General features: G+C 44.4%; 1 protein-coding gene and 2 pseudogenes across 1 annotated transcript; all 3 read right to left on the bottom strand.

The window, feature by feature from the left end:
• Positions 1-2,600: 2,600 nt before the first annotated feature.
• Positions 2,601-7,690, bottom strand: LOC112077294 (claudin-4-like; annotated as a pseudogene).
• A 923-nt stretch (positions 7,691-8,613) lies between these two features.
• LOC112077293 (E3 ubiquitin-protein ligase TRIM39-like) lies at positions 8,614-24,540 on the bottom strand (annotated as a pseudogene).
• On the bottom strand, positions 18,167-22,439 carry LOC139022617 (uncharacterized). The gene is made up of 6 exons (XM_070441635.1): positions 22,302-22,439; positions 21,947-22,087; positions 21,236-21,316; positions 19,461-19,585; positions 19,109-19,259; positions 18,167-18,253 (listed from the first exon to the last, which is right to left on the bottom strand). The coding sequence occupies exons 1-6, from the start codon at positions 22,437-22,439 to the stop codon at positions 18,167-18,169; spliced, it is 723 nt and encodes a 240-aa protein (XP_070297736.1).
• Positions 24,541-24,763: the final 223 nt, after the last annotated feature.

The raw sequence follows: 24,763 nt of genomic DNA, 5'->3' as shown, positions 1-24,763 counted from the left end.
ATATTTCATCACACTCTCCTCCTCCCTACACTGGTATACATAGGTCTACTTAGGTCATAGATGAGTACATAGAAGCAGAATGCATAGAACGACCCACCCCATTCAAGTCAATGATGGCATTATGGGTGGACTGGCAGCCAATGTGAGTGTACCCATGAGTTTACCAGTCAAATTGCCAGGGTTAGAGGTTCCAAGCCCTTTCTGTGGATTATATTTCTATTATATGAGTCACTACCTGGCACTCACAACACTGGAGGCCATTGTTGTGGCTGTGATCCTGATGCTCCATACAGTGGCATTGTGTCTCCGTCTCTACTAGCCTCTACTGTTAGCTAGTAGGTGGACGCAGAGAGAGGAAGGCTGTCTACTAGTGGTGTAAAGTACTTAAGTAAAATACTTTAAAGTACTACCTAAGTAGTTTTTTGGGGTATCTGTACTTTACTGTTAATATTTTTGACAACTTTTACCACTACATTCCTAAATAAAATAATATACTTTTTACTCCTTACATTTTCCCTGACACCCGAAAGTACTCGTCACATTTTAATGCTTAGCAGGACAGGAAAATTGTCTAATTCACGCACTTATCAAGAGAACATCCCTGGCATCCCACTGCCTCTGATCTGGCGGACTCACTAAACAGAGAACATCCCTGGTCATCCCTACTGCCTCTGATCTGGCAGACTCACTAAACACAAATGCTTCATTTGTAAATTATGTCTGAGTGTTGAACTGTGCTGGATATCTGTAAAAAAAAATAAAAAAATAAAATTGTGTCGTCTGATTTGCTTAATATGAGAAATTTTAAATGATTTATACTTTTACTTTTGATGCTTAAATACATTTAAAAACAAATACTTTTAGACTTTTACCAAGTAGTATTTTACTGGTTGACTTCACTTTTACTTGAGTCATTTTCTTTTAAGGTATCTTTACTTTACTCAAGTATGACAATTGGGTACTTTTTCCACCACTGCTGTCTACTAGCCTCTACTATTAGCTGGTAAGGCTGGACACAGAGAGAGACAAGCTGCCAAGAGCGTCTCACCACCACCAGTCAAAGAAACAAGACAATAGTATAAACAACATTCTTATAGCAGATGACAACATGTGTTTAATTTAATGAGATGGATACCATTTGTTGTGTAACATTCTACTTTAATTAAAAGTAGAATGTGGTGTTTAAAATATGTTACTTGATTTATTTATATACCTACACTAAGAGGCTACATGCCATGCACTGTGATACGTATCTGCTGCTGTACAGTTAATGAAATCTGCATTATATATGATACATTGATAGTCATATTCCTGCCGGTGATGTGAGTTGTCATATTTACAAGATGGATAAATCTTATGAAGCTACTTATCAAATTAAAGTAGCTATAACAGCGCTGCTCTGGAGAATCTGAAGGATGTCAACTATGTCTCATGAATACAATATTTATTACTGGGCCTCAACACATCCCACATGACATGCTTCGACAAAACACACACACACACGCACACTTACCGTTTGAATGGAGAGAGTTGTGTCATTTCTTCTTAATGTACTCAACAACAGTGGAGATTTGACATCAAATCATCCAGTATATGGAAGGTAATTGTTCTGAAGGAATGTTGCCGTAAGTAAAACTAGCGTAGTCTACGGTAGGCTACGTAGAGCTGTTTTTCCCCACCAATCAACGCACAGAGAAATACACACAATAAGAACAGAATAAGAAGACATTGGGGTGATTTTATGAGTTTAATCAATTCAAAATGATTATGTTATTGTCATTCAATGTATTACGTATTAATCATGTGTTCAAAACAATGTTGTTCCATTTGTAGTGTAAGCTTATTAACCTTGCTCGTGTTATATGCTAATTATGTTCGGCCCGCCGACTATTAGCTCAGAAAACTTTTTGGGCCCGAGGCAAAAACCTAGTTGACAAACCCTGTCTTACGATGTATGGGAACATAACAATGACATCATCAGGTGATGATGTCATTGTCAGCCAATCATTTGTGAAGGAGCCTGGTTCTGCTGGACTGGATCCAGTCTGAGTCTTAAATTGAACCCTATCCCTATATAGTGCACTTCATTTGATCAGAGTCCATTGTAGTGCACTAGTTTTAAACCAGAGCTTATGCTTCCATCAAAAGCATTGAACTGTATAGGGAATCGGGTGGTATTGAGACGCGGACAGTGTCCCCTAAGAACTGAGGACAGGACCCCGGTTTTGAGATCTAGACTGGACTGGAGACATTGAAACATGGAGATAACTGTACAGTCTGTAGTGATGGCCTGATGGGAGATGGAGGATGAGTAATGGCTGGGAAAAAGACCATTCGCTGGTGCTCTCTCCATCAGCCGCTACACCACACACTCACGACGTACACACGTACACAGTTCCCCATTGTCTATTGTTCCGTTCCAATCTGCACCACCACTCACAGTGCACAATGGTGACGACATGACAACATGTTCCATTGGCCCACTACAATGCCAAGACATTACTCTTGGTGACCATCATTTCTAATCCTTTGTTTGAAGCATATATAGGCTAATGTATCCTAGAATAGATGAATTCACACAAGAGAGTTCCCAAGAGGAATGAAAGACTGATGATTTTATTGGGTTTACACTGACAGACTGACAAAAAATAGGGTTATCGGAGGACAACAGGGACACATGAAAAAACAAAATGATTTCACAAATCCCTTCATAACCTCCTAGTGCATCTTTTGAAAGAATGAGAAAAAAGCACCACAGAATAATAATAGCATTCCAAAGTATTAAAAAGTATAAATACTAAGAGAGGAGGGTTTTTCATGTTGTCGGGGCGGAATCATGGAATCATGGAATCATAGAACATGGAATCATAGATTCTCGGAATCATGGGGTGTTGTTTTGTGTTTGTGGCATTCCGATCAGACGTAACCTTGACCTGAGCGGCAGGTCCTCTACGGGGCTGCTATCGCTGCTGAAGGTCGGAGACCCGGGATGCCGAGGACTCGACCCCGCATACAACAGGACCCACCAATCAGGAGCAAGGCTGACGCCCCCCAGCCCAGGTATAGGGCGGGGCCTAGCTCTCTCTTGTTGGCGCGGCCACGTGGGGATCGTAGAAGTCCTGATAATGGAGTGGGCCGTCCAGCAGATAGGAACCAGGTAGAGAAACCCAGCGATGCCGAACAGAAAAGCCGGAGATCCTTGCAATACGAGCCTTCAGACTATTCTGACCAATACACTTGGTGCACTTTACCCCCACCACACCTAGAGCCAGGGCCAGGCCACAGAGGAGGACGGAGAGCACGGTGAGGCCCCGGGCCGCCTGCATGTCGCTGGGCAGGGCCAAGAGACTGTCGTACACCTTGCACTGGATCTGGCCCGTTGATTGGACGATGCAGGTCATCCACAGCCCCTCCCAGATGATCTGAGCCGTCACAATGTTGTTGCCGATGAAGGCGGTGACGCGCCACAGCGGAACAGAGCATACCAGGAAGCCGCCCACCCAGCCAACCAGGGACAAGACCAGGCCCAGGAGCTGCATGCCGGTGGTCGCCATGGTAAAGGTGAAAGGCTGTTGTTGTTGTGGTAGTAGTAACGTTTGTGGTGACGGTTGACGATGTCTACCGGTATTTGGCTGGATCTTCGTAAGTATTTGTACCACGTTGGTTGTTACTGGGATGTTAAAGTCCTTTCTCTTTGTCTCACTAAAATAGTCCCAAGCTGTGGAAAGTCTATGCACCCCCGAAATCTTGAAAAACAGATGTCTTCCTCCTCTTCTTCTTCTTCTTGCCCCTCTCCTTCTCTCTGGTTGATGTGGRGGCCAACTGGGGACAGACAAGGCCAAACGTCCTAACAACCAGATGGAATTAAAGCAGTGGTTAGTATAATGATCCAGCTGAGGACATTTCTGAACTGTACTTATGCAAATGAACTTCTAAACCATCAGAATAATAGCAAATCAAATCATTAATCACTGTAAATAACATTCACCCAGTCTATTGAATCCTACACAGATTAACATGGCATTAATAAACATTTCCAAAGTCAAAATAATCACAGTGCTTATCTACTGTAACTAATGTTTATCATAACTATTTGTAAACAGGCAGGGAGGGCCCGAGAGTGACTGGATTCCAGTGTGGATCCGAAGGAGCAGAGAGAATGGTTTCCATTGACTGTGCTGTTGTGGGTGTTGGAGCTACGAGCTGCTATGCCTGCCTGGCCGGAACACTGGATTATCTCAGAAAAACACGAGGAGGATCGGAACACAGCAGGGCTTTCATACAGGACTGGTACAGTGGGCCCAGGCTCTGTTGACTGAGGACCCAGCTCGGTTTAACTCTGTTCTGGACTGTCTTAATTACACTGGGAGAAATAACAGCTGGACTAATACAATAGATTGATCAATCACTACTTGTATCTGCAAAACTGATAGAGATTAACCCACTGGGCAAAATTGATAGAGATTAACCCACTGGGCAAAACGGATAGAGATAACCCACTGGGCAAAACTGATAGAGATTAACCCACTGGGCAAAACTGATAGAGATTAACCCACTGGGCAAAAACTGTTGAATCAATGTTGGTCCACGTCATTTCAACAACAACAAAACATCTACGTGATGACGTTGAATCAACGTGGGAAACTGACCGGATCAAAAAGTCATCAACGTAACGGGCATTTCGTCTTTTTCTCACCTAACTTTTAACCTAAATCAATGACATGGTGACATTTTGTTGTTCATTTCAAGTTGAATTCACGGTTAGCTGAAACTCAACCAAATGTAATGTATGTCATTGAATTGACGTCTGTGCCCAGGGGATGATGAAATAAGATTATGATTAAAATATTGTCTAACAGGGGATACCTTTAACTTTTGTTTCACCTCTCTAGTTTCATGCCACATTGTTTAAAAAAGAATAGGCATCAGATACTTAAGCAATAAGGCCGGGGGGGGGGTATAGACCAATATACCACGGCTAAGGGCTGTTCCTTTGCACGACGCAACACGGAGTGCCTGGATAAAGCCCTTAGCTGTGGTATATTGGCATATGCAACACACCCCGAGTTGCCTTATTGCTATTACAAACTGGTTACTAAAGTAATTAGAACAGTAAAAATAAATAATTTGTCATACCCGTGGTATATAGTCTGATATACCACGGCTCTCAGCCAATCAGCATTCAGGGCTCGAACCACCCAGTTTATACATTACAGTATCATACTAATGATAAAAGAGAATAAACACATTAGTATAAAAGACAGTGAGATCCTAAAAGAGAATAAACAGATGAGTATAATTGACAGTGAGATCCTAAAAAATAATAAACAGATGAGTATAATTGACAGTGAGATCCTAAAAGAGAATAAACAGATGAGTATAATTGACAGTGAGATCCTAAAAGAGAATAAACAGATTAGTATAATAGACAGTGAAATCCTGACACAGACAGGTCCAACAACCTAGGGAATACACATTCTTAACCTTGAGGTGGAATGTTTCAATACCACATTGTTTTTGTTGACTGTACCAACACCATAGTATTTTCAATACACAACAAACAATACCTTAGAGTACATTAGTCACCTCAGATGTAGAGTGATGGATCTCCTCTCGTCTTCCAAGCAGTCGTTGGAAAAGCAGCGTGTTCTTCAGCAGTCCTGTGGTGCTGTGGTTGTATAGGTCAGAGGTGGATGTAGGTAGCCGGATTGGCTGGGTGAGGGGGAGGCGGAGACAGAGGCCTTGAAGGTTCAGCTCAGTCCACAGGTACGAACGAGGACCTGAGAGGTCAGGTTGGCTTCTGCAGAGGGGTGAAGAGCTTCAACGTCCAGCTAGCTTCAACACCCAGGACAGGACTGGAGAGAGGGCTGCCCTCTGATGCCAGCTAGCGCAAGTCTGTGTGGCAGTGGGTAGAAGCATACGCTTGTGTCTCTGTGAGTGTGTCTGTGTAAGCGTGTGTGACAGTGTGTGTGCCTGTGTTTTTTTTKTGTGTGTGTGTGTGTGTGTGTAAATGTGTGTGTGTGTCTCCCAGTGCCTGGTGTTCAAGTACAATGAAACGCTGTTCTCCACTGCTGTTCTCTCTCTCCGACGCCCCCACACCATCATCCATTCATTCCTCCATCCATCCAGGCCAACAACCCATTCTGTCTTCTTTTTCATCTTTTCGCTCTCTTGTTCTTTGATGTGCTCCATTCTTTTCATCCCCGTTTCTAATGTTTTATGTGTTCAACTGAAGTTGGTGACTGAGCCGGGTCACAGAGGGCTCTAGTTTAGTTCTTTCCCTTATTCTACCTCCTGTTCACATGAAGGAAAGARAAAAATAAAAGAGGAAAATCATGTCTCCTAAAGACCTGCCTTTAACTTKAACTTTGGGAGTTACAAAAGGCCCGTTGTGGCTGTGGTAATCAACCATCAACCTGTTAACCATGCTAATCAACGACGAGAATTCAACTAACCAACGAGAGAAACAGGAAGTACTGGAAGAACAGACAGGGATCAAAATTAACTTTTTACAATTTAACATTTATGTCATTTAGCAGACGCTCTTATCCAGAGTGACTTACAGCTAGTGCATTCATCTTAAAATAGCTAGGTAACAACAGTAAGTTCCTTTTTAACTCAATAAAGTAGTTATCAGCAAGGTCCGTGCTTGTAGGAAAAGAGAAGTTMACTTTAAGTTGGAGGGGAAATAAGACTGGGATGTCTTATTTAAGATACTCTTTGAAGAGGTAGACATTTTAAGAAGATGGGCAGGGACTCTGCTGTCCTAGCTTCATGAGGAAGCTYGTTCCACCATTGGGGTGCCAGGACAGAGAAGAGCTTTGACTGGGCTGAGTGGGAGCTGCCCTCCCCTAGGGGTGGGAGGACCAAGACACCAGAACGGAGTGCTCAGGTTTTATTTATTTATTTAACCTTTATTTAACTTGGCAAGTCAGTTAAGAAGAAATTATTATTTACAATGACGGCCTAACCTGGCCAAACCCTAACCCGGACGACGCTGAGCCAATTGTGCGCCACCTTATGGGACCCCCAATCACGGCCGGTTGTGATACAGCCTGGAATCAAACCAGGGTCTGTAGTGATGCCTCTAGCACTGAGATGCAAGTGCCTTAGACTGCTGCGCCACTCGGGAGGTTGGAGTGTAGGGTTTGAGCATAGCCTGAAGGCAAGGAGGGACAGTTCCCTTGCTGCTCCGTAGGTAACACTATGGACTTGTAGTGCATAGTTGGTCCTGTAGTGCATAGTTGGTCTTGTAGTGGATGGATGGTCTTGTAGTGGATAGCTGGTCTTGTAGTGAATAGTTGGTCTTGTAGTGCTAGTTGGTCTTGTAGTGCATAGTTGGTCTTGTAGTGCATAGTTTGGTCTTGTAGTGGATGGATGGTCTTGTAGTGGATGGATGGTCTTGTAGTGGATGGATGGTCTTGTAGTGGATGGATGGTCTTGTAGTAGATGGGATGGTCTTGTAGTAGATGGATGGTCTTGTAGTGGAATGGTCTTGTAGTGGATGGATGGTCTTGTAGTGGATGGATGGTCTTGTAGTGGATGGTCTTGTAGTGGATGGATGGTCTTGTAGTAGATGGATGGTCTTGTAGTAGATGGATGGTCTTGTAGTGGATGGTCTTGTAGTGGATGTGGTCTTTGTAGTGGATGGATGGTCTTGTAGTGGGTGGATGGTCTTGTAGTGGATGGTCTTGTAGTGGGTGGTCTTGTAGTGGGTGGTCTTGTAGTGGGTGGTCTTGTAGTGGGTGGTCTTGTTAGTGGGTGGGAGCACATGTGGTGCTGACAACTTTAAAGGCCCAGTTCAATCAAAAACTAGACATTTCTGTGTTTATATATTTTCCACAATATGAGATTGGAATAAATCTGAGCAACTGTGAAATGTATGATAATGCCCTTATAGTGTAAGAGCTGTTTAAAAAGACAGTCTGAAATTACAGCCTGTTCTGGTGGGATGGAGTTTTGGCTGCCTGGTGACATCACCAGTCATAAATTGGTAGTAGACCAATAAGAAAGAGAGTTCCAAACCTCTGCCAATAACAGCTCGTTTTCAGTTCCCCCTCCCCTACTCAGACCCCCTCCAGACAGTCCAAGCAAAATTGTTGTTTGAGAAATTGCTCTTTTTTTAAGAAGCACTTTTTGGTTTCTCTTTGACCATTTCAATTGAAAACAATCACAGTAGGCACTTCATTGTTACCCCAGAAACGATTTGACATTTAAATAAAATGTCTGCATTGGACTTTTAAGAAGTTAGGAGCACAGACAGTCACAGGGGAACCAGAAGGAGATGATCAATCCTACCTTTCAAGCACATCACCTGGAGTATCTATCGTCCATATTTCCATCTGAAACCATACTGGGCAAGTTAGCCAGCCAGCCGTTAGCCAGCCAGCCGTTAGCCAGCCAGCCGTTAGCCAGCCAGCCGTTAGCCAGCCAGGTAGCCAGCCAGGTAGCATGATTGGACAAGGTCGATACATGAATGGTCAAGGTTTCTTGTTATCTAACAAATAGTCAGGGCCTGCGGCATGGTTTATGAAATTACTACATTAGTCTTCTAGAACTAGAATGTATGTGGATCATTTACAGATTTTTTAATGATGCACAGAAATTTAAAAAATATATATTTGAAGGTTCATAATATACTGTTCATAAATTATAATTCAAATAAATTATAGCATCACCATTGATTACCGCAGCTCATTTCCTGATAATACAGACACTGCATTAACTCAATATTAGGTAGGAAGCCGGTTTATCCAACTGAAAATGCAGACGTGAGAGAGGACCGAGTGAGCCTTATTCTACATTAGGCTACATAATGACATTATTAATGACTATTCCAGTGTGGGGGATTAAGTCAGGGGGCTCAGATGCTACAGAAGCTAGTACTAATAATCAGAGGAGCGATATTCCTGCCCCCATGTTGCCTCCCAGGACTAAAGAGGGGATGTAGTCTATCAGTGAAGCTATCTGTAAACGTATGGATTGTAGACCCCAGTCTCCGCGCAGTAGAAGGACACTCGGCCCTCCACGTAGTCCAGAACACCCCCACCTTCCTGGGCTTCTGCTGCAGGCCCACGGGGTGACAGTGGGGGAGGTGTAAGCTACGTATTGACCCCGCTCTTTAGGCTCAGTGTCCAGAAGCCATTGCTGGGTGACTGTAAACTTCCTTCCTGTTGATGGACTGTCTGGCCACGCCCAGGTTCCACTCTATCTTCTCTCCCACCTCCACTCCAGTAGTCCTGGAATGGAGTCAGCATTAGTACCTGGAATGGAGTCAGCATTAGTACCTGGAATGGAGTCAGCATTAGTACCTGGAATGGAGTCAACATTAGTACCTGGAATGGAGTCAGCATTAGTACCTGGAATGGAGTCAACATTAGTACCTGGAATGGAGTCAGCATTAGTACCTGGAATGGAGTCAGCAATTAGTACCTGGAATGGAGTCAACATTAGTACTGGAATGGAGTCAACATTAGTACCTGGAATGGAGTCAGCATTAGTACTGGAATGGAGTCAGCATTAGTACCTGGAATGGAGTCAGCATTAGTACCTGGAAATGGAGTCAACATTAGTACCTGGAATGGAGTCAGCATTAGTACCTGGAATGGAGTCAAACATTAGTACCTGGAATGGAGTCAACATTTAGTACCTGGAATGGAGTCAGCATTAGTACCTGGAATGGAGTCCTGGCATTAGTACCTGATGGAGTCACTTAGTACCTGGAATGAGTCAACATTGTACCTGGAATGTAGTCAACATTAGTACTGGAATGTGTCAGCATTAGTCCAGTAGTACCTAGAACGGAGTCAACATTAGTACCTAGAATGGAGTCAGCATTAGTACCTGGAATGGAGTCAGAGCATTAGTACCTGGAATGGAGTCAACATTAGTACCTGGAATGTAGTCAGCATTAGTCCATTAGTACCTAGAATGGAGTCAACATTAGTACCTGAATGGAGTCAGCATTAGTCCAGTAGTACCTAGAATGGAGTCAACATTAGTCCAGTAGTACCTAGAATGGAGTCAACATTAGTCCAGTAGTACCTGGAATGGAGTCAACATTAGTCAGTAGTACCTAGAATGGAGTCAGCATTAGTCCAGTAGTACTAGAAGGAGTCAGCATTAGTACTGGAATGGAAGTCAGCATTAGTACCTGGAATGGAGTCAGCATTAGTCCAGTAGTACCTAGAATGGAGTCAGCATTAGTCCGTAGTACCTGGAATGGAGTCAGCATTAGTCCGTAGTACCTGGAATGGAGTCAACATTAGTCCAGTAGTACCTAGAATGGAGTCAGTTAGTCCAGTAGTACCTGGAATGGAGTCAACATTAGTCCAGTAGTACCTGGAATGGAGCCAACATTAGTACCTGGAATGTAGTCAGCATTAGTCCAGTAGTCACTAGAATGGAGTCAACATTAGTACCTGAATGGAGTCAGCATTAGTACCTGGAATGGAGTCAGCATTAGTACCTGGAATGGAGTCAGCATTAGTACCTGGAATGGAGTCAGCATTAGTACCTGGAATGGAGTCAGCATTAGTCCAGTAGTACCTAGAATGGAGTCAGCATTAGTCCAGTAGTACCTGGAATGGAGTCAACTTTAGTCCAGTAGTACCTAGAATGGAGTCGCATTAGTCAGTAGTACCTGGAATGGAGTCAGCATTAGTCCAGTAGTACCTAGAATGGAGTCAGCATTAGTCCAGTAGTACCTGGATGGAGTCAGCATTAGTACCTGGATGGAGTCAGCATTAGTCAGTAGTACCTAGAATGGAGTCCGCATTAGTCCAGTAGTACCTGGAATGGAGTCAGCATTAGTCCAGTAGTACTAGAATGGAGTCAGCATTAGTCCAGTAGTACCTGGAATGGAGTCAACATTAGTCCAGTAGTACTAGAATGGAGTCAGCATTAGTCCAGTAGTACCTGGAATGGAGTCAACATTAGTCCAGTAGTACCTGGAATGGAGCAACATTAGTCCAGTAGTACCTAGAATGGAGCAACATTAGTCCAGTAGTACTGGAATGGAGTCAACAGTAGTACCTGGAATGGAGTCAACATTAGTCCAGTAGTACCTAGAATGGAGTCAGCATTAGTCCAGTAGTACCTAGAATGGAGTCAGCATTAGTCCAGTAGTACTGGAATGGATCATTAGTACCTAGAATGGAGTCAGCATTAGTCCAGTAGTCCTGGAATGGAGTCAACATTAGTACCTAGAATGGAGTCAGCATTAGTCCAGTAGTACCTGGAATGGAGTCAACATTAGTACCTAGAATGGAGTCAGCATTAGTCCAGTAGTACCTAGAATGGAGTCAGCATTAGTCCAGTAGTACCTGGAATGGAGTCAACATTAGTCCAGTAGTACCTGGAATGGAGTCAACAGTAGTACCTAGAATGGAGTCAGCATTAGTCCAGTAGTACCTGGAATGGAGTCAGCATTAGTCCAGTAGTACCTAGAATGGAGTCAGCATTAGTCCAGTAGTACCTGGAATGGAGTCAACATTAGTCCATGGTAGACCTGGAATGGAGTCAACATTAGTCCAGTAGTACCTGGAATGGAGTCAACATTAGTCCAGTAGTACCTAGAATGGAGTCAGCATTAGTCCAGTAGTACCTGGAATGGAGTCAACATTAGTCCAGTAGTACTAGAATGGATTCAGCATTAGTCCAGTAGTACCTAGAATGGAGTCAACATTAGTCCAGTAGTACCTGGAATGGAGTCAACCGTAGTACCTAGAATGGAGTCAGCCTTAGTCCAGTAGTACCTAGAATGGAGTCAGCATTAGTCAGTGTACCTGGAATGGAGTCAACATTAGTCCAGTAGTACCTGGAATGGAGTCAACAGTAGTACTAGAATGGGTCAGCATTAGTCCAGTAGTACCTGGAATGGAGTCAACATTAGTACCTAGAATGGAGTCAGCATTAGTCCAGAGTACCTAGAATGGAGTCAGCATTAGTCCAGTAGTACCTGGAATGGAGTCACATTAGTCCAGTAGTACCTGGAATGGAGTCAACATTAGTCCAGTAGTACCTGGAATGGAGTCAACAGTAGTACTAGAATGGAGTCAGCATTAGTCCAGTAGTACTAGAATGGAGTCAGCATTAGTCCAGTAGTACCTGGAATGGAGTCAACAGTAGTACCTAGAATGGAGTCAGCATTAGTCCAGTAGTACCTAGAATGGAGTAAACATTGTCCAGTAGTACCTGGAATGGAGTCAACAGTAGTACCTAGAATGGAGTCAGCATTAGTCCAGTAGTACCTGGAATGGAGTCAACATTAGTACCTGGAATGGAGTCAGCATTAGTCCAGTAGTACCTAGAATGGAGTCAGCATTAGTCCAGTAGTACCTGTAATGGAGTCACATTAGTCCAGTAGTACCTGGAATGGAGTCAGCATCAGTCCAGTAGTAACCTGGAATGGAGTCGCATATAGTCCAGGTGGAATGGAATGGAGTCCACGTTGTCATCATTATAACGATGAACTTAGTATTTAAGTCCAGTCCATGTTTTACTACAGCACTAGTTAAGGTAAAGAGCCAGGAGTGAATCTACTTCTACTTAAGTTTGTATCCCGCAATAGTTTCAGTAAAGTTCAACAACAAACTATATCAGACGGCCTGACATCCTTTCTAAGAACCATAGATATATGATCATAGATCTTTATGATAATATAGATATATAGATATAGAATGCTATTATATAGGCAAAAGTATAAAGAGGGACATTACAGTACCTGCCGCTGCTGAAGGATTCTCTTCCCAGGACGTTGGACACGCGGTCAAACCTCTTGGGGTTGTCTGGGACCTCCTGGTGTTTGTCTGTGTGTCGCACCTGTTTCCGGTCGTCTGAGACCGAGAGGGAGGCGTGGGCCGTCTTGGGACTCAGGGAGATGTCTACTAGGGTAGAGGAAGGAGAGAGAAACATATAAGTGCCATGGCAACAGAAAACTCACCTTGGTAAAACAAGTACTTTGAAGGCCCAATGCCGCCATTCTTATATCAATATCAAATTATTTTCTGAGTAATAATTAAGTATCTTACTCTAATAGATTTCGATTAAAATGGGCAAAAATTTGAAAGTATTTCTAAGCAAGATTTTTGCTAGGACTGTCTGGGAGTGGTCTGAGGGGGGAGGGGAAAACTGAAGACTAGCCGTTATTGGCAGAGAGGTTTGGAATCTCTTTGTTATCAGTCTATTAACCAATTTACCACATTGTGATGTCACCATGGAAGCCTAACTTCCGCCCACGCAAACCTGCTGATTAGTTAGTTGAAATCACAACTATCAGGAAATAACACTTCCCCACACTTTTACTGTGTTAGTTTCATCAGCTGTTGTACAATATGATATAAAACACAGAAAAACTGAATTTTGACTGCACTGGTCCTTTAAGAAACAAAAAATAGATATCATTTAAGTCATTAGCAGACGTTATCCAGAGCGACTAAATTATGCATATCTAACTCTTTGGGCAGGTGGAGACATACCTGTGTATTTCTGTATTTTCTTCAGCTCTGCAAAAGATAACAGTTCCAGTAAGAATCCTTCCCAGACAAACAGATCTGACATTTCATCACCCTAAAGATAACAGTTCCATAAGAATCCTTCCCAGACAAACAGATCTGACATTTCACTCACCCTAAAGATAACAGTTCCATAAGAATCCTACCCAGACAAACAGATCTGACATTTCACTCACCCTAAAGATAACAGTTCCAGTAAGAATCCTTCCCAGACAAACAGATCTGACATTTCACTCACCCTAAAGATAACAGTTCCATAAGAATCCTTCCCAGACAAACAGATCTGACATTTCACTCACCCTAAAGATAACAGTTCCATAGAATCCTTCCAGACAAACAGATCTGACATTTCACTCACCCTAAAGATAACAGATCCAGTAAGAATCCTTCCAGACAAACAGATCTGACATTTCACTCACCCTAAAGATAACAGTTCCAGTAAGAATCCTTCCCAGACAAACAGATCTGACATTTCACTCACCCTAAAGATAACAGTTCCATAAGAATCCTTCCCAGACAAACAGATCTGACATTTCACTCACCCTAAAGATAACAGTTCCATAAGAATCCTTCCCAGAACAACAGATCTGACATTTCACTCACCCTAAAGATACGCAGTAGAATAATACTGTAACCATTTATCAGATGCTGACAGATGTTTAATCAACACAAAACATGTAGGCTACTAAAGTGTTGAGGGTGGATGTAGAACTGTAAGAGATAGATCCAGTATGATATGAAAGATAGTATCTGTAGTCTTTAGAGAGTCTACAGAGCTCTCCTTTAACCATGTCCATCAGGTCTGACACTGCTCTCCTGGTCACGCCCATACAGGGGTCTGTCTCCATGGAYACCTTGGACCAGTCCCTCCTCTCAGAGTAGCCCATGGTGGAAGTGGTGCTCTGCAACGTTCATAGACGACAAACAAACAAACACTGTTATATTTTAAGATTAAATATAAGTGGTTGGGGGACTAATTTAAGGGTTCAAGCCTTTTCTTCTGTGGTCATGATAATTAAGAAACTCTGTTTTACAAACTGTTTTTGGAAATGAAGACATGATGAAGCAYAGGTCTACGTGTCGACCTACTGTGTCCTAATCTACATTATAAACCAAGTAGTTTTGGTCCTGAATTCTGATTGGCTGAAATCCGAGGTATATCAGACATTATAAACTGGGTGGTTCGAGCCCTGAATGCTGATTGGCTGAATACCGTGGTATACCACGGGTATGAAAAAACATTTATTTTTCCTGTTCTAATGACGTTAGTAACCAGTTTTAAGGTCTGCATCCAGTCCGTACTCTGCTTTGCGTCGTGCATAAGAACAGCCCCTGGCTCTGGTATATTGACTATATGCCTCATCCCCTCGGGCCTTATTGCTTAAGTATATGATTACCGCTCTGGGGTGAAGTTTCCCCTAGGTACAGATCTAGGATCAGCTTCCTTTCCCTCAATCTAAACCTTAACCATTAGTGGAGAAAATGCTAAACTGACCCAAGACAAGCGTCTCGGGGCGACTTCCCCCTACTCCATGCTTACCACTGCAACACTCTTCTGACCACCACCACCACCACAGAGCTCATCATGGCTCTGCTGAGATTGACAAGTCCCCAGGTCAGTGTCTCCATTCCTCAGCTGTTGAATCTCCTGTTCCAGCTCCTTCACCAGCTTCTCAACAATCCTCTAAAGAAACACAAACATAGTTACATTTGGTATATTGATAATCACATTGTATTCTGTCAATAGGTGGTGGATGAGGTGAGTTTTCCCCTTACTATGTAAAGCACTTTGTGTACCTCATTTACGAGAAAGGAGCTAAATAAATCCGTTATTATTTTTAATCTAAGTTTATAAATTCATAAATAAATCAGAGTATTACTGTACATTACAGACCTCCTCCTTCCCCTGTCTCTCCTCAATGGCTGTCACCACGGCCTTGTGGCTCTTCTCCATGGAACTGACGAGGGCAGAGAACACCTTCTGGCTCTCACGCACCTCCCTCACACACGAGTTCTGATTGGACAAAAGACATGTCAATAGCTCAGACATCAGTTCTAATTGGATGAAATACATGTCTGTATCTCACATCACTTTAAGATGATAATGTGTGATTGGATAAAACATGTATGTGGTAAGGGTGGTGGATTTGTCTAACTCATCTAGATCTACATAAGGGTGTAGGGTGTAGGACCTCTCTAACCCTGTACCTGAAGAGATACCATCCTGTAGGACACCATCCTGTAGGACCTCTCTAACCCTGTACCTGGAGAGCTACCATCCTGTAGGACCTCTCTAACCCTGTACCTGGAGAGATACCATCCTGTTGGACCTCTCTAACCCTGTACCTGGAGAGATACCATCCTGTAGGACCTCTCTAACCCTGTACCTGGAGAGATACCATCCTGTAGGACCTCTCTAACCCTGTACCTGGAGAGATACCATCCTGTAGGACCTCTCTAACCCTGTACCTGGAGAATTACCATCCTGTAGACCTCTCTAACGCTGTACCTGGAGAGATACCATCCTGTAGGACCTCTCTAACCCTGTACCTGGAGATCTACCATCCTGTAGGACCTCTCTAACCCTGTACCTGGAGAGATACCATCCTGTAGGACCTCTCTAACCCTGTACCTGGAGATCGCCATCCTGTAGGACCTCTCTAACCCTGTACCTGGAGAGATACCATCCTGTAGGACCTCTCTAACCCTGTACCTGGAGATATACCATCCTGTAGGACCTCTCTAACCCTGTACCTGGAGAGATACCATCCTGTAGGACCTCTCTAACCCTGTACCTGGAGAGATACCATCCTGTAGGACCTCTCTAACACTGTACCTGGAGATCTGCCATCCTGTAGGACCTCTCTAACCTGTACCTGGAGAGATACCATCCTGTAGGACCTCTCTAACCCTGTACCTGGAGAGATACCATCCTGTAGGACCTCTCTAACCCTGTACCTGAGAGATACCATCCTGTAGGACCTCTCTAACCCTGTACCTGGAGAGATACCATCCTTAGACCTCTCTACCCTGTACCTGAGAGATACCATCCTGTAGGACCTCTCTAACCCTGTACCTGGAGAGATACCATCCTGTAGGACCTCTCTAACCCTGTACCTGGAGCTCTACCATCCTATAGGACCTCTCTAACCCTGTACCTGGAGAGATACCATCCTGTTGGACCTCTCTAACCCTGTACCTGGAGATATACCATCCTGTAGACCTCTCTAACCCTGTACCTGGAGATCTGCCATCCTGTAGGACCTCTCTAACCCTGTACCTGGAGAGATACCATCCTGTTGGACCTCTCTAACCCTGTATCTGGAGAGATACCATCCTGTAGGACCTCTCTAACCCTGTATCTGAGAGATACCATCCTGTAGGACCTCTCTAACCCTGTATCTGGAGAGATACCATCCTGTAGGACCTCTCTAACACTGTACCTGGAAGAATACCATCCTGTAGGACCTCTCTAACGCTGTACCTGGAGAGATACCATCCTGTAGGACCTCTCTAACCCTGTACCTGGAGAGTACCATCCTGTAGGACCTCTCTAACCCTGTACCTGGAGATCTGCCATCCTGTAGGACCTCTCTAACCCTGTACCTGGAGAGATACCATCCTGTAGGACCTCTTTAACCCTGTATCTGGAGAGATACCATCCTGTTGGACCTCTCTAAACCTGTACCGGAGCTCTACCATCCTATAGACCTCTACCCTGTACCTGGAGAGATACCATCCTGTAGGACCTCTCTAACCCTGTACCTGGAGAAATACCATCCTGTAGGACCTCTCTAACCCTGTACCTGGAGATATACCATCCTGTAGGACCTCTCTAACCCTGTACCTGGAGAGATACCATCCTGTAGGACCTCTCTAACCCTGTACCTGGAGATCTACCATCCTGTAGGACCTCTCTAACCCTGTACCTGGAGAGATACCATCCTGTAGGACCTCTCTAACCCTGTACCTGGAGAGTACCATCCTGTTGGACCTCTCTAACCCTGTATCTGGAGAGATACCATCCTGTAGGACCTCTCTAACCCTGTACCTGGAGAGCTACCATCCTGTAGGACCTCTCTAACCCTGTACCTGGAGAGATACCATCCTGTAGGACCTCTCTAACCCTTACCTGAGAGATACCATCCTGTAGGACCTCTCTAACCCTTTACCTGGAGAGAATACCATCCTGTAGGACCTCTCTAACCCTGTACCTGGAGATATACCATCCTGTAGGACCTCTCAACCCTGTACCTGGAGAAGATACCATCCTGTAGGACCTCTCTAACCCTGTACCTGGAAGATACCATCCTGTAGACCTCTCTAACCCTGTACCTGGAGAGATACCATCCTGTAGGACCTCTCTAACCCTGTACCTGGAAAGATACCATCCTGTTGGACCTCTCTAACCCTGTACCTGGAGAGATACCATCCTGTAGGACCTCTCTAACCCTGTATCTGGAGAATACCATCCTGTAGGACCTCTCTACAACCCCAATCTAGCGCACATGATTATAATAATTAGCTGGTTAATAAACTTAATTAGGCTAGTTACAACTGGAGTTGGAGTTAAAACCTACAGGAGGGTAGCTGTTCAGGAACAGGCTAGGGGAGCCCTGGTGTAGGGCTAGGGGCCCATTTGGGATCAGGACTCACTTTGAGGAGCTGCAGGAGTGTCTGAGTCTGTCGACTTTCTTCAGTCTCTCCTGGATCATCTGGTCAATGTCTACAACCTGTGGCTGCAGAAGAGGATTACACCAAGACATCATAACATCAAGAGGATTACACCCAAGGTATCATGGCATCAAGAGGATTACACCAAGGTATCATAGCATCAAGAGGATTACACCAAGGTATCATAGCATAAAGAGGATACACCAAGGTATCATGACATCAAGAGGTTACACCAATGTATCATGCATCAAGAGGATTACACCAAGGTATCATGACATCAAGAGGTTACACCAAGGTATCATAACATCAAGAGGATTACACCAAGGTATCATAGCATCAAGAGGATTACACCAAGTATCATGACATCAAGAGGTTACACCAAGGTATCATAACATCAAGAGGATTACACCAAGGTATCATAACATCAAGAGGATTACACCAAGGTATCATGACACCAAGGTATCATAACATCAAGAGGATTACACCAAGGTATCATGCCACCAAGAGGATTACACCAAGGTATCATGCCACCAAGAGGATTACACCAAGGTATCATGACACCAAGAGGATTACACCAAGGTATCATAACATCAAGAGGATTACACCAAGGTATCATACATCAAGAGGATTACACCAAGTATCATGACACCAGGTATCATAACATCAAGAGGATTACACCAAGGTATCATGCCACAAGAGGATTACACCAAGGTATCATGCCACAAGAGGATTACACCAAGGTATCATGCACCAAGAGGATTACACCAAGGTATCATGCCACCAAAGAGGATTACACCAAGGTATCATGACACCAAGAGAGTACACCAAGGTATCTGACACCAAGGTATCTAATACAGGTACACCGTAGCCTCTTGAACCTCTTAATGTCACAATACGTTGCACTAAGGTCACTAGAGTACCGTGTCGTGGCTCTCCTCAAGGCTCTCAGGCCGTGTCTTCCTGTAGTTGTCACAGACGTCAACCAGGATGCGGTTGACACTAAGGTCTGGCCTGGAATGGAACAACCTCTTGCAGAGTGGACAGTAGTCTGAACGTGGCCGGGTCCAGTACCTGTAATGAGCCCAGTCCATGTTTTTATTATGCTGATGATACGCTCAGTACTCCAGTCCATGTTTTACTCATGCACTATTTGAGCTTCAGAGCTCGTGAACAACAATGTACGGATCCTCTGCAATGCTTTCAATAAAGTTCKACAAACGATAGACACCCCRGGCCTCCATGTTTTATAARGGAAAGATAAAGAGGACGTACCCACACAGGCAGGCCTGACAGAAACTGTGGCCACACGGAGTAGTCACGGGACTGCTGAAGATGTCTTTACACAGAGGGCACAGGAAGTGCCTCTCGGAGACGAGGCTGATGGTAGATGCCATGCCCTGGAAGAACACCATAGAAATCAATCAATTCATCCTTTCGGTACCCTTCTTTTCCCTCTAATCCATCTCTCCACCCTTTCCAATTCCCCATTTTCTAAAAAGGTKCAAGTTCAATATATTACGAGATTGAGCATGAAACACTTTGTAGTATTAGATACTTGTAGTGTACCGTCTCTCATTAACAGGGAAGCAACTTTCACTGGGGGCAGGTCCCCCCCACACCCACACATTCTGAAATTGCATTTTTATCTCCCCCCATTACCATTGTAATGTGATACAAAAACGAGGCAAKGGTATGCTTTAGGACCATGCGGACGTCTCCGAGCGGTCGTAGACGTAGACTGTTTGAAAATATATATCATGTCCCCTCCCCAGTTTTATCATTGTCATCCCCCACTTCTAAAAACCAAAGTTACACTCCATTATATAGATGAAATGTAATGTCAAGTCTCTTGACATGTTCTTGTCACGTAATACTTCCATTTGATAGGCCAGACAGAGTTCACTGGTACAGTTTTTTTTAACAAGTTATTGAAGGTTTCCCCCATTAATTTTTTCCAATGGAAGAAGAGCGTGCGTTAAAAGCCACAGTATTCACTCGCTTCAAGGTTAAACTCAATCAACTAGTCAGTGAAAGTTGGGTTACAATGCCTTCAGAAAGTATTCAGATCCCTTGACCTTTCCCACATTTTGTTTGATTACAGCCTTATTCTAAAATGTATTAAATTGTCCCCCCCCTCCCTCAACACTCACAATACACCATAATGAAAAGCAAAGCAAAAACAGGTTTAGACATTTTTGCAAATTTATTAAAATTAAAAAACATAAATATTGGTATTCAGACCCCAGCGATTACAGCATTGAGTTCTTAGGAATGACGCTACAAGCTTGGGGAGTTTCTCCCATTCTTCTCAGCAGATCCTCTCAAGCTCTGTCAGGTCGGATGGGGAGCGTTGCTGCACAGCTATTTTCAGGTCTTTCCGGAGATGTTCAATCGGGTTCAAGTCCGGGCCACTCAAGGACATTCAGAGATTTGTCACGAATCCATTCATGCGTTCTCTTGGCTGTGTGCTTAGGGTCGTTGTCCTGTTGGAAGGTGAACCTTCGCCCCAGTCTGAGGACCTGAGAGCTCTTGAGCAGGTTTTCATCAAGGATCTCTCTGTACTTTGCTATGTTCATCTTTGCCTCGATGCTGACTAGTCTCCCAGTCCCTGCCGATGAAAAACATCCACACAGCAGGATTCTGCCACCACCATGCTTCACCGTAGGGATGGTGCCAGGTTTCCGCCAGACGTGACATTTGGCATTTAGGCCAAAGAGATCAATCTTGGTTTCATCAGACCAGAGAATCTTGTTTCTCATGGTCTGAGAGTCTTTAGGTGCCTTATAGCAAACTCCAAGCGGGCTGTCATGTGTCTTTTACTGAGGAGTGGCTTCCGTCTGGCCACTCTACCATAAAAGCCTGATTGGTGGAGTGCTGCAGAGATGGTTGTCCTTCTGGAAGGTTCTCTCATCTCCACAGAGGAACTCTAGAGCTCCGTCAGAGTGACCATCGGGTTCTTGGTCACCTCCCTGACCAAGGCCCTTCTCCCCCGATTGCTCAGTTTGGCCGGGCGGCCAGCTCTAGGAAGAGTCTTGGTGGTTCCAAACTTCTTCCATTTGGGGTCTGTCTCCATGGAGACCTTGGACCAGTCCCTCCCTCTCAGAGTAGCCCGTGGTGGAAGTGGTGCTCTGCAACGTTCATAGAGGACAGACAAACACTGTTATATTTGAAGATTAAATATAAGTGGTTGGGGGACTAATTTAAGGGTTCAAGCCTTTTCTTCTGTGGTCATGATAATTAAGAAACTCTTTTACAAACTGTTTTGGAAATGAAGACATGATGAAGCAAAGGTCTACGTGTCGACCTACTGTGTCCTAATCTACATTATAAACCAGGTAGTTTTGGTCCTGAATTCTGATTGGCTGAAATCCGAGGTATATCAGACATTATAAACTGGGTGGTTCGAACCCTGAATGCTGATTGGCTGAATGCTGTGGTATACCACGGGTATGAAAAAACATTTAATTTACCTGTTCTAATGACGTTAGTAACCAGTTTAAGGTCTGTATCCAGTCCGTACTCTGCTTTGCGACTTGCATAAGAACAGCCCCTGGCTCTGGTATATTGACTATATGCCTCATCCCCTCGGGTCTTATTGCTTAAGTATATGATTACCGCTCTGGGGTGAAGTTTCCCCTAGGTACAGATCTAGGATCAGCTTCTTTTCCCTCAATCTAAACCTTAACCATTAGTGGAGAAAATGCTAAACTGACCCAAGACTAGCGTCTCGGGGCGACTTCACCCTACTCCATGCTTACCACTGCAACACTCTTCTGACCACCACCACCACAGAGCTCATCATGGCTCTGCTGAGATTGACAAGGTCCCAGGTCAGTGTCTCCATTCCTCAGCTGTTGAATCTCCTGTTCCAGCTCCTTCACCAGCTTCTCAACAATCCTCTAAAGAAACACAAACATTGTTACATTGTATATTGATAATCACATTGTATTTTTGTCAATAGGTGGTGGATGAGGTGAGTTTTCCCCTTACTATGTAAAGCGCTTTGTGTACCTCATTTACGAGAAAGGAGCTAAATAAATCCAATCCGTTATTATTTTTAATCTAAGTTTATAAGTTCATGAATAAATCAGAGTATTACTGTACATTACAGACCTCCTCCTTCCCCTGTCTCTCCTCAATGGCTGTCACCACAGCCTTGTGGCTCTTCTCCATGGAACTGACGAGGGCAGAGAACACCTTCTGGCTCTCACGCACCTCCCTCACACACGATTCTGATTGGACAAAAGACATGTCAATAGCTCAGACATCAGTTCTAATTGGATGAAATACATGTCTGTATCTCACATCACTTTAAGATGATAATGGTGTGATTGGACAAAACACTGTATGTGTTAAGGGTGGTGGATTTGTCTAACTCATCTAGATCTACATAAGGGCGTAGGGTGTAGGACCTCTCTAACCCTGTACCTGGAAGCTCTACCACTCCTGTTGGACCTCTCTAAACCTGTACCTGGAGAGATACCACCTGTTGGACCTCTCTAACCCTGGACCTGGAGAGATACCATCCTTGTAGGACCTCTCTAACCCTGTACCTGGAGAGATACCATCCGTGGACCTCTCTAACCCTGTACCTGGAGAGATACCATCCTGTAGGACCTCTCTAACCCTGTACCTGGAGAGCTACCATCCTGTAGGACCTCTCTAACCCTGTACCTGGAGAGATACCATCCTGTAGGACCTCTCTAACCCTGTACCTGGAGAGATACCATCCTGTGAGGACCTCTCTAACCCTGTACCTGGAGAGATACCATCCTGTAGGACCTCTCTAACCCTGTATCTGGAGAGCTACCATCCTGTAGGACCTCTCTAACCCTGTACCTGGAGAGATACCATCCTGTAGGAACTCTCTAACCCTGTATCTGGAGAGTACCATCCTGTAGGAACTCTCTAACCCTGTATCTGGAGAGTACCATCCTGTAGGACCTCTCTAACCCTGTACCTGGAGCTCTACCATCCTGTAGGACCTCTCTAACCCTGTACCTGGAGAGATACCATCCTGTAGGACCTCTCTAACCCTGTACCTGGAGAGATACCATCCTGTAGGACCTCTCTAACCCTGTACCTGGAGCTCTACCATCCTATAGGACCTCCTCTAACCCTGTACCTGGAGAGATACCATCCTGTTGGACCTCTCTAACCCTGTACCTGGAAGCTACCATCCTGTAGGACCTCTCTAACCCTGTACCTGGAGGATACCATCCTTTAGGTTTTCTCTACAACCCCAATCTAGCGCACATGATTCTAATAATTAGCTGGTTGATAAACTTAATTAGGCTAGTTACAACTGGGGTTGAAGTTAAAACCTACAGGAGGGTAACTGTTCAGGAACAGGCTTGGGGAGCCCTGGTGTAGGGGCTAGGGCCCATTTGGGATCAGGACTCACTTTGAGGAGCTGCAGGGAGTGTCTGAGTCTGTCAACTTTCTTCAGTCTCTCCTGGATCATCTGGTCAATGTCTACAACCTGTGGCTGCAGAAGAGATTACACCAAGGTATCATACATCAAGAGGATTACACCAAGGTATCATAACATCAAGAGGATTACACCAAGGTTATCATGACATCAAGAGGATTACACCAAGGTATCATGACACCAAGGTATCATAACACCAAGGTATCATGACACCAAGTATCATAAACACCAAGGTATCATGGCCACCAAGAGGATTACACCAAGGTATCATGACACCCAAGAGGATTACACCAAGTATCATGAACCAAGAGGATTACACCAAGGTATCATGCCACCAAGAGGATTACACCAAGGTATCATGGACACCAAGGTATCTATTACAGGTACACCGTAGCCTCTTGAACCTCTTAATGTCACAATATGTTGCACTAAGGTCACTAGAGTACCGTGTCATGGCTCCCTTGAGGGCTCTCAGGCCGTGTCTTCCTGTAGTTGTCACAGACGTCAACCAGGATGCGGTTGACACTAAGGTCTGGCCTGGAATGGAACAACCTCTTGCAGACTGGACAGTAGTCTGAACGGTGCCGGGTCCAGTACCTGTAATGAGCCCAGTCCATGTTTTTATTATGCCGATGATACGCTCAGTACTCCAGTCCATGTTTTACTCATGCACTATTTGAGCTTCAGAGCTCGTGAACAACAATGTACGGATCCTCTGCAATGCTTTCAATAAAGTTCACACAAACGATAGACACCCCTGGCCTCCATGTTTTATAACGGAAAGATAAAGAGGACGTACCCACACAGGCAGGCCTGACAGAAACTGTGGCCACACGGAGTAGTCACGGGACTGCTGAAGATGTCCTTACACAGCGGGCACAGGAAGTGCCTCTCGGAGACGAGGCTGATGGTAGATGCCATGCCCTGGAAGAACACCATAGAAATCAATCAATTCATCCTTTCGGTACCCTTCTTTTCCTCCAATCCATCTCTCCACCCTTTCCAATTCCCCATTTTCTAAAAAGGTCCAAGTTCAATATATTACGAGATTGATCATGAAACACTTTGTAGTATCAGATACTTGTAGTGTACCGTCTCTCATTAACAGGGAAGCAACTTTCACTGGGGGCAGGTCCCCCCACAC

This window comes from Salvelinus sp. IW2-2015, unplaced genomic scaffold (genome assembly GCF_002910315.2).
Source record: "Salvelinus sp. IW2-2015 unplaced genomic scaffold, ASM291031v2 Un_scaffold4437, whole genome shotgun sequence".
Classification (NCBI taxonomy): Eukaryota; Metazoa; Chordata; class Actinopteri; order Salmoniformes; family Salmonidae; genus Salvelinus; species Salvelinus sp. IW2-2015.
This window is presented reverse-complemented; position numbering and strand designations above follow the sequence as displayed.

Excerpts from the sequence above, each read along its gene's own strand:
- LOC139022617 (XM_070441635.1), bottom strand. The coding sequence starts at position 22,439 with ATGTCTTTTGTCCAATCAGAATCGTGTGTGAGGGAGGTGCGTGAGAGC. Across the intron at positions 22,088-22,301 it reads AGAGACAGGGGAAGGAGGAG|AGGATTGTTGAGAAGCTGGT; the intron begins GTCTGTAATGTA and ends GTGTTTCTTTAG. Across the intron at positions 19,586-21,235 it reads ACAGACCCCAAATGGAAGAA|GGCATGGCATCTACCATCAG; the intron begins GTTTGGAACCAC and ends GTGTTCTTCCAG.